Source organism: Epinephelus fuscoguttatus, linkage group LG14, assembly GCF_011397635.1.
Source record: "Epinephelus fuscoguttatus linkage group LG14, E.fuscoguttatus.final_Chr_v1".
Lineage (NCBI taxonomy): Eukaryota > Metazoa > Chordata > Actinopteri > Perciformes > Serranidae > Epinephelus > Epinephelus fuscoguttatus.
In genome coordinates, this window is record NC_064765.1 from 5,437,922 (window position 1) to 5,448,808 (window position 10,887).

Consider the following 10,887-nt stretch of genomic DNA (forward strand, 5'->3'; position numbering starts at 1 on the left):
CAACACAGGTGTGACTGTTTGAGACGTTTAGGTTAAAGATCACACTTTTCTCCATGTTAATTCCTCAGACCACCTTAAGACATAAACAGACCCCGGAAGCAGTTGTGTTTTGTTTTGGGTTTTTTTGAAAAACTTTATTGAGTTAAACATGTACACAGTTCATATTTTAAGTTATTTAAAACTGTTGTGGAAATTGTGAATTGTGCAAATAGTGCAAAGAAATAAATAGTGTTTGGATTTACATGGACCAGGTGATTATGTGCATGTGTCTATGTAGAGCATGTAGGATTTATACAGACAGTAACAGATGATATGTACAGTAAAATTATGATCCACAACATTGACGGTTTTACTTCGAGTGCTCTTGACTACACATAACACTTACTAAAATGAGAGCAAAAATAAGAAAACATTGGTGGTCCAGTGTAATTTGAATCCGTGATTCATTTGTAATTTAAAAACAGAACAAACAAGCAAAAAAACAACAACCAAAAAACACAAAAACACACAATCCAAAATACCAAGGTTCTCTCTTTTTTTGTTGTTGTTTAAAACCAAAAACGAAAAATGATAAATTGTTGCTGAATCGAAATAAAAAAAATAAAATAAAATAAAATAAAATAAAAAAAAATGGAAGCTTATAATTGATTAGAAAGGATTTATTTATTTATTTACTTACCTTTTTTTCAGTTTTATGTTGATTTCCTGTCAAGCTACGCCTTTATCCTTCAGTCCAGTAGGTGGCGGTAATGCGCCATTTTGACTCCAATAAGGAGAAGAAGAAGAAGTGACGTTATTGTTTCCGGGTCAGTTTGGATTAGATGACGTTCCGCTGGGAGAGTTTCGGTGTTGTGCAGCTGCTGTTTGATTAAACACACCGACAGTCGGTAAGTCGGTTACGAATCTTCTTTAACGTAACGTGTTTACGATCCTCACACACTTTAAAGTGTCTCACAGGCTCCGTGTGGACTCTGAGTGCAGCTAACACACGGCTAACATACAACTAACACACGGCTAACACTGCCAACTGCTAACATCCACTCTCTGCCGACGGTAACTGCTAACTGCTAACTGCTAACTGTGAAGCTAACGTTAACACCGAGAGACGCTGTAAACAGCTGACATGTTGTTGATAAACTGATAGACGATCGATTAATGCTAATATCGATATGATAGCGTTATTAGAAAGGACACGGGTCGACATGATAATTAGGTTTGAACATGATTCTGGTCTCATCGATTAAAAAGCTGAAACTTAACCTTTACATCTGTCGAGTGTTTAAGATCAACAACTCGATCAGTGTGTGAACGGATTTTGACGAAATACTGAATTTATCATCGTTGATATTTTTATTAATCCTTTCCAACAAGTGTGAGGAGAAAAATCTGATCATTGTCCAACAGCAAAATCAGGCCGTCTCTGCCGTGTCAGGGATTTACAACATAACAAATAGCAACAGCTAAATCAAAAAGATAATTAATAATGTTCACGGTTCATGTTGTTATATTAATGTCATGTCTCTCAAAGACAGAGTTCACATGGAACAACACATTAATGTTTTGAAAGGAGAGGACTACTCACAGTTACACGTCTGTTACATCATTCACCACTGATTGTATCAGCTGTTTACCTTTATTAATGCACTGATCTTTTTCCAGAGGGAGATTTATGGACTCAATCTGTGACTGAAACAAATCTGTCTTTTCATTTCAGATGAATCTGTCAACCATTTTCTCTGAATCACATGACACTGAAATCAAAGAGTCTCACTGTAGTCCGAACAGATTCTTCAGTCTTACCACAACAGTTTATGATCAAACAGAAAAAAATGCAGAAATACACTGAATCACTGGTTCTGTGCTGTGTGATTTCATTTCAATTATATTTTATTTATTCATATTTTATAATTGATTAACCATGTTCTCAACTATTTGATTAATACTTTGGTAATAAAATAGTGAAAACTGACAATAGACATAACCAACAGTCAAACCAGGGCTCCCACAGTCATGGAAAACCTGGAAAAGTCATGGAGTTTTACAGTCTTATTTTCCAGGCCTGGAAAAGTCGTTGAATTTATTTGTGTGTAATGAAATTGTTACAGTAATCTACCATTGTTAACCCTCCAGGTAATGTAACAGAACATCAAATGTATTTTCTGTAGCTGTTGATGTAAAGTGACATGCGTCAATGTGTGAATCTTTGTTTACCATCACGTACGTTTTTTTATTTTCTCCCCATGTTCTGTCTCTCTCCTCGTGTATGCCAGCTAGCTGATGTCATGTTTGGATAGAGATTGAATTTGATGTGTTTGAAAAATGGTGGACAAGTGGGGCAAGAAAAAAATGTTTGCAAGGGGCCTTGAAAAGTCATGGAAAAGTTTTATCCATGAAAATTTGTTGAAACTCTCTCAAAGATCTTTAGTTTACAGAATCAATACTCACAGAATTTAGAATCAGTGTAAAAATGGACTAAACGTATAATTAGAGTAGTTTCCGATTATTTTCTGTTGGTGGCTGCAAACTGATCAAGGACCCTGAATATTTCTACATGCAATCTAGGAATGTAAACTGGTTAACACATTTTGGGACAGAGTTGTGGGTCATGTAGGGAAGTGGTTGGGTATGACAGTTCCTAAATCAACAAGGCTATGCCCTCTGGGGGGTCAAACAGAATTGCCGAATGTACCAAAATATGACCTTGTTGTGATAAATGTAGGGGTCGTCAGAGCTGCTCGAGTGATCCTCAGATTCTGGAAGAGTACATCACCTCCAGATTTTGAAAGGTGGAAGGAATCTGTGTGAGAAATTGTGTCATATGAACATGTTAGCTAGAGTCAGCAATAAAGTTGAAAGCTTTAAGGGGTCAAGGGCAGACTTAGTTGTTTGTAGTATTTCTGTTGAACAGTAACAAAGACATGTTTAGTTGTACCGCTGTGTTTGCTAAATTACTATCATGTGTAAAAGAAAGTGTAGCTACTAGGTGCCTGTGGATATGTTGTGTTCCAATAACAGTACTGTTGGTTTGTTCAGATATGACTGAATAGATAAATAAAAATTTGAATTATAAAAAATCAGGGACCCTGCAGATCCAAGTTTTATAAGACAGTCTTAAAAATGCTAAGACTTTGGAAGCTGGATTTACAAATCATTTTATATATGACATTACATTGTGAAATCCCCAAATAATTGGAACCATCTCTATATGTATCGTTTTAATGTACTGAATGCCTCTCACATAAACGTCACACAGATCAGGACAGTGGAAACAACAACACTCATGTAGCTTGCTGACAAATGGGAGGTATTTCTCAGTTCTGTTGGACCCTTGTCTGTGCCACGGGACAAGCCACGTTTTTGTTGCTATAAACATTTGGCCAAAATTGTCCCTGACCCACCAAAACTGATGTCGGTGCATGTTTTTTTTCCCCTTCAGTTCTGGTTATTATAAAACGAGTCCTAAATTTCTTTCTGAGAGACATTAGAAAGCAGTAAGCTGAAGAAACCTGAAAAGGTTATTATCAGTAGAGTTAATAATTATTTTTCTGTTGATCCACTTATTGATTTACTGACATCAGTGTTCTGTTGTTGAGCCACACTCACACGACTGAGCTCCATCTTTTCACCAGCACAGAGATGATAACACGGTCATTAATGTAGTACACACACACACACACACACACACACACACACACACACACACAGGATACACTCGAGTGAAATCTATCAGTTTCATCAGTCTCCTCTTCCAAACTCTGTGACATGTGAATACATGAAACATACTGTCAGAAAGTAGAGTTACACCAACAGACATATTTATGCGTTTACTGTTGATTTACTTATGACAGTGACATGTCACAAGTGAGAGTTATTTTCACAATTTTTACCTGAAGCATCAGTCCCGTTGCTATGGTTAACCACAGTGAACAGGGGTCAACCTGTAGACCTGCTGTTCCTAAACATGTCATGTTGTGTTCAAAGACCTCTGTGAGCGTAGACCTTGTAGATCGGTTGACTCTTCTTCTCTCCTTTGTATAGGAAGTGGGTGTCTGCAGCGTGCGAGACCTTCACCTGTCAGCTGACCTGCTGACTCACTGAGCACGCTCAGTAGGGGGGTTCCCCTCCACAAGCACACAGGGAGATCTCTGTTGTAACACACACACGGTAAGCTCCATCAGCTGTCTCTCACACTAATGTTTAAATGTTATTGATGATGTGGACATGAAGTTATTGATTATGTAAAGAGCTTTATCACATTTATTCTCTTAGCTTATGTATTTATTGTTAATAGTTAGTAAACTTGTTTTTATGTATCAGTTAATAATCTGTGAATCTGGTTTCTGAGGATGCAAGATGACATCACCGAAGCCGTGTCTTCTGTCAGCCTTTCATCATGTGACATCATGTTTGTTTGTGTGTCTCAGGAGTAGTTCAGACCGCCACCATGGTGTTAGCTGACTTGGGGAGGAAGATCACCTCGGCGCTGAGGTCACTCAGCAACGCCACCATCATCAATGAAGAGGTAACGTGATGAGGTCATGTGACCTGAAGACATCTGATCACTAACTAGCGATAGTCCTATTTCAGTCTGAGGACCCACTCTGAGTCCTGAGGGCTGGGAGATCTGGGTCCCATGGGCATGATCTGAGTCCAGAGGACCATACCTGATTCTTGAGGACCCTATTAAGTCCTGAGGACCCGATCTGAGTCCCAGGGATCCAATACAAGTCTTGTGGACCCGATCTTGGTCCCGAGGACCTGTTTTGAGTCCCGTGGACCTGATCTGAGCCCCGAGGGCCAAATCTGGGCCGAATTAAGTCCCAAGGAATCGATTGAGTCCAGAGGATCTGATCTGAGTTCTGTGGACCCGATACGCGTCCCGTGGATCCGATCTTAGTCCAAGGACCTGATCTGAGTCCCGAGGACCCATTCTGGGTCTTTAGGGCTCAATCTAAATCCTGAGGACCTGAGCTGAGTCCTGAGGACCTGATCTCCGTCCCAAGGTCTCAATCTAAGTCCAGACGACCTGATCTGAGTCCTGTGGACCAGATACAAGTCTTGTGGATCCGATCTTAGTCTGAGGGCCTGATCATATGTGATCTAATGTTAGAAACCAGCCTGTAGACGGTCACCTGTCTGTGTTCCAGGTGTTGAATGCCATGTTGAAGGAGGTGTGTGCGGCTCTGCTGGAGGCCGACGTCAACATCAAACTGGTCAAACAGCTGAGAGAGAACGTCAAGTGAGTATCAAACACCTGAGCCCAGAATCCTGGAGTACAAAGCAGGATCTGAGGTTAATGAGGTGACTTCAGGATTAACCGTCTGTTTTCAGAACTATGAAGCTGGTCCACTTTGTCACGTCACACATGAAAATAAATAAATGAAGGATTGATCATGATGCTGAATATTGATAATCTCTGTTTTTGTCCCTGCAGGTCTGCCATAGATCTGGAGGAGATGGCCTCAGGTCTGAACAAGAGGAGGATGATCCAGCACGCTGTCTTCAAGGAGCTTGTCAAGGTCAGACCGTCAGGCCTGGAAAAGTCCTGGAAGAGTCAGGGAGCTGAAAATATTTTCACACAATGTCAAATATGATATAAAGCCTCACTTTTCACTTCTCATTTCTGTGAACTAGAAGTTACTGAGGATCAACCACTGTGTGTGTGTACTGTGTGTATTTTCAGCTGGTGGACCCCGGTGTGAAGGCCTGGACTCCAACGAAAGGAAAGAACAACGTCATCATGTTTGTTGGTCTGCAGGGCAGCGGCAAAACTACAACCTGCTCTAAGGTGATATCACACACCTGAAAAATAGCCCCGCCCCCTCTGTAGATAAAACCCACTCACTGTGCTGGTCTAGGTTGTGTTGTAGTTTGATTCAGGGTCCCCCCTTCTGTCTGTAGTCACACTGATTGCTTTGTTTCCTGCAGCTGGCCTATTATTACCAGAGGAAAGGCTGGAAGACCTGCCTGATCTGTGCCGACACCTTCAGAGCTGGTACGCATCCTTCACTCACCTGACGCCACCTGACGTACGCTCACTGAAACCGTTTGAGTCGTCAGTGTTTTAAATGTTTCCTCCTCTCTCCTCTCAGGTGCCTTCGATCAGCTGAAACAGAACGCCACCAAAGCCAGAATCCCGTTCTACGGCAGGTGAGTCATTCAGGTGTCGCCCCCTGCTGACTGTTAACCCTGCGTGTCACCCCTGTGAGTCACACCTGTGTGTTGTGTTCAGTTACACAGAGATGGACCCGGTGGTGATCGCTGCGGAGGGCGTGGAGAAGTTCAAAGCTGAGAACTTTGAGATCATCATCGTGGACACGAGCGGACGACACAAACAGGAAGACTCGCTGTTCGAGGAGATGTTGCAAGTCTCCAACGCTGTGGTGAGTCCCTGAACGCCTCGCCGCAGGCCTGTGGTCGGTGTCTGATCTTACTGCAGGGCTGTGAAGTGCTCTGTGGTCGGTACCTGCAGTGATGCATTGTCTCAAGTGTGTGTCTCTCTCTCCCTGTGTTTCCATAGCAACCAGACAACATTGTGTACGTGATGGACGCGTCGATCGGTCAAGCCTGCGAGTCTCAAGCAAAGGCCTTCAAAGACAAAGTGGACGTGGCGTCAGTGATCGTCACCAAACTGGACGGGCACGCCAAAGGAGGAGGAGCTTTGAGCGCGTAAGACCTCATGATGTCACAGCCTGTGTAATGTCACGGTGACCTTCTGCCTGCTGACGCTGTTCTTCTTCTTCTCCTGATTCCTGTCAGTGTGGCAGCCACCAGGAGTCCCATCATCTTCATCGGAACAGGAGAACACATCGACGACTTCGAGCCGTTTAAGACTCAGCCGTTCATCAGCAAGCTGCTCGGTAATTAACTTCTTACAGCGTAACGATGTACTGACACTTTTTACAGCATGATGTATCGACTAGGAATGGGCATGAGTACTAGAGTACTCAAGTACTCGTTTGGATCTCACTATTGATAGAGAGTAATCGCCACCCAACCTCCCACATGTCAACATGACAGGGCTAACTGTTAGCATCACACGGCTAACATTACCTAATGGTTATTGATGGGTTAAATGACAAAGTCCAGCCATTTCAAGTGTTGATGTGAGTTTGTTGGGACTGTTGAATGGCTTGGTGTCTGATGTTACCTGCTGCTGCTGTGTTAGCTAACGTTGATGCTAACGGGCAGACATTGAACTGACCGTGAGGAGACTCCAGACTCTTGGAGATGATCCTAAAGTGCTTCTTCTAAGCTGTAACTGACAACATCAGCAGCAACAGAAAGTTACGTTAGTTACCATTCTTACGTTAGATTATTTTCTCTATTATAATTCAATATGACTACAAGAATATGAAATGATTTAAGATGCTCATCCTGAGCACTGACACCTTGTGGTGACTGTCAGTAATCTTCAGTGCGTTTTCATGATTCAGTTTTAAATCGGACGACGCAACAAAACACATTAAAAAAGTCACTGCGCCGCCTTATTTACACAACTCACAACATTCCTACAACATCACTGAGCTGCCATGAACATGTCTTGAGTGTTTCCATGGAAACCTCCACTAACTCCTGCTCTTCCTGTCAGGGATGGGAGACATCGAGGGTCTGATCGACAGAGTGAACGAGCTGAAACTGGACGACAACGAGGAGCTGATCGACAAACTGAAACACGGTAACAAACAACACGCCATCAGTCTTCATCATGTTGTGACATCACTGACACCTGTAGACTCACATGACACGTAGAACGCAGAGTATAGAGGACAGATTAACACTCAGTAAATTACGCTTAAAACATGCAGTGCATTTTGGGTATGATGAGTGACCTTTGACCTCTGATCCCAGGTCAGTTCACCCTCAGAGACATGTACGAGCAGTTCCAGAACATCATGAAGATGGGACCCTTCGGACAGATCATGGTAAACACTGCTCACACCTGAGAGTCACATGACCTGGACTTCAGCAGTAACTGACTCTGTCTGTCTGTCTGTCTGTCTGTCTGTGATGCGTTCAGGGGATGATTCCTGGTTTCGGTACAGACTTCATGAGTAAAGGAAATGAACAAGAATCGATGGCCAGACTGAAAAAACTGATGACAATCATGGACAGCATGAACGACCAGGGTAACACACACACACACACACACACAAGTTTTTAATTATAGCTAAATAATTCCTACATAAGAAGCTAATTTTAGTGGTTCATTTTTCTTCTCTGTGTGTCTCCTCAGAACTGGACAGTAAAGACGGAGCAAAGCTGTTCAGTAAGCAGCCCAACAGGATCCAGAGAGTCGCTCGGGGGTCTGGAGTCGCCACCAGAGACGTCCAGGAGCTGCTGACTCAGTACACCAAGTTCGCCCAGATGGTGAAGAAGATGGGCGGCATCAAGGGACTCTTTAAAGGTAGAGACAGAGCAGCCGAGGGGAGGACGAGGGGGCCCCGTGGGGGAACGTCGGGGACTGAGCAGTCTGGGGGTTGAACCTGTGTCTGATGTTTATTTGGCGTTTTCCAGGAGGAGACATGTCGAAGAACGTGAACCCGTCTCAGATGGCTAAACTGAACCAGCAGATGGCCAAAATGATGGACCCCCGAGTCCTGCACCACATGGGTGAGCCCTGGTTTACCTGTCCAGACCACCTGTCTGTCACACTTGCAGGATCTTACTATGACACAACTTCATTCAGTCGGACAGGAAGTTCACATCAATTAAAGTTTATTAATATAAAAAAATGGAGCTTGACAGACAGCTGGTGAATAACAATTAACATAGTGACGTGTGTTTTGTTTTTAAGGTGGTATGGCGGGCCTTCAGTCAATGATGCGTCAGTTTCAGCAGGGAGCGGCCGGCAACATGAAAGGCATGATGGGATTCAACAACATGTGACCGCCGACCAACAAGCTGCCTTAAAACATACAAACTACAACTTAAAGCTCCGCCCCCTGACAGGTACAGGTGGAGAGGGGCGGGGCTCGGAGAGAGAGAGAGAGAGAGAGAGAGAGAGAGCAGGAAACATTGAGAGACAAAATAAAAGCAGGATGTTTGAATTTTTGTTCTGTCGTCTGCTGCTTTTAGAAAAACACCAGAAGAAGAAGAGTAGCGATGATTTAAAGGAGCCGTTTTCCTCCAACTGAAACATGTTGGGACTGCTCCTTTAAATGATGGAGAGGAGGACAAGCTGGGTGTTTTTGGGCCTCGTTAATTTAATTCTGTATAAGATGTTTGTGTATAAGATTTAAACAGAGCAGAGAGTCCGTCCTGATTGGACGAGGAGACGCCACACGATGATGATGATGATGATAACATTAGGTAGTGACAGTATTTTTGTCATATAATAAACATTTGTATTGCACCATTTTAAACCTGCGGTGTTTTTATTTCATTTCATTTTGATGGGTTGACTTAAAAAATAGTTACGACAATTATGATCATATAATTATAACTAATCATATGTCGTATCTATGCACAAACACACAACCTTTTTAAACCAGATCAGAGTGGGTATGTTGAGGATATTTACCTTCATAGTGTTTTGAACATAAACCAAAAAACAGTTCACATTACAAGACTTAAGTCAGAAATTACTGTGACAGATTGAATTAAATGTTTAATTTTGACCTAAAAAAAAATCTAATATTGACTTAAAACGTTATTTAAATCACCATCACGTCAGAGTACGGATTTAATTTAAGTTGTTTTTTTATTAATATTTTTTTATTCAGAATTTAAGTTTTTATTGGTTTGAAAGGCTTGGTACATGACATACATATATTACTTTCTGGGCATACAAGAATACAAGGTATGTATTTTTTCCAATATGGAGGCTGACTCCAGTACATAAAGAAAAATTAAACAGGTTTAGAAGGAAAGAGAAGAAGACAAGCTAACTAACAAAAACATGCCACACACATGTCCTCATACATCACTCTACAGGGTCACATAACCATGAAGGCTTATCTTCCATTTTGATTTGAGTCCAAAACCGGTCCCAGGGAGACACTCTGTCTCCTGATCGCCACTTTTTCTACTGAGCATACATTTAAAAGATGCTATTTCCACCACTGCTTTAAAAGTTGAGATGTTTGGGGTTAGCACTGTGGGTGAGTCTCCACCAAAGATCCTACGTTAAGATGATGAATCACTCTGTCGTGGAATGTGTGTACAGACTCCGTCACAGTTTACCAGAGGTTAACCTCAAGTGACCTCTCAGCCCACATAGGTCTGGAGTCAGCTCTGTGAGGAACGACATCGAGAAAATAAAGTCAAAATATTCTTAAAGAAATCAGTCGACTGGCTCAAATGTGTTAATGTCAAAATAATCTGTTGTGTGATTGTTCTTCTCAGAATTATGTTGTACACAATATTATTTTTTTTAATGTCGTGATACTGTAACGTTTGTGAAAAAATACAACTCCCTCTAAGAGGAGCTGCCTGCAGCCACTTTGTGTTGTAATGTGAATTCTTTTTCTATGACCTTTAAAGCTGCAACAAGGTTTCCGAAGATAAGATTAACTTTTATTTATCTCTGGAGGAATTCAGCAGCACGAAGACAGAGAAAGTACAGGTACACAGGGGAAGGTAAAAATAAAATAAATATGTAATTACAAGCACATAAAATAACATAATAACAATAGAAACTATTAAAGATAAATATATACATGTGGGGTTTTTTTTTCTTTTTTTTACACGGCACATTTTATCATTTATATACTATACTACTATACTATACTTATATATTAATCAAATCATCAATCTCTTTTTTGTTGCTTCAGAGGGCTTTGACACACGACACCCTCTGTCTGTGGACCTTTACAGCCATTATTACTACCAGTAATATTTGTTGTTTATACTTACACCATGTGCAATGATTTTATTTATTTATTT

General features: G+C 41.6%; 1 protein-coding gene across 1 annotated transcript; it reads left to right on the top strand.

Moving 5' to 3' along the window:
• Positions 1-791: 791 nt before the first annotated feature.
• On the top strand, positions 792-9,365 carry srp54 (signal recognition particle 54). Its single transcript, XM_049596776.1, has 17 exons — positions 792-887; positions 4,039-4,164; positions 4,425-4,522; positions 5,148-5,239; positions 5,435-5,519; positions 5,684-5,788; positions 5,929-5,995; positions 6,093-6,150; positions 6,233-6,383; positions 6,521-6,669; positions 6,760-6,860; positions 7,592-7,678; positions 7,852-7,925; positions 8,021-8,129; positions 8,237-8,407; positions 8,518-8,613; positions 8,798-9,365. The coding sequence occupies exons 3-17, from the start codon at positions 4,445-4,447 to the stop codon at positions 8,887-8,889; spliced, it is 1,515 nt and encodes a 504-aa protein (XP_049452733.1). The 5' UTR covers positions 792-887; positions 4,039-4,164; positions 4,425-4,444; the 3' UTR covers positions 8,890-9,365.
• The last annotated feature ends 1,522 nt before the right edge of the window (positions 9,366-10,887 follow it).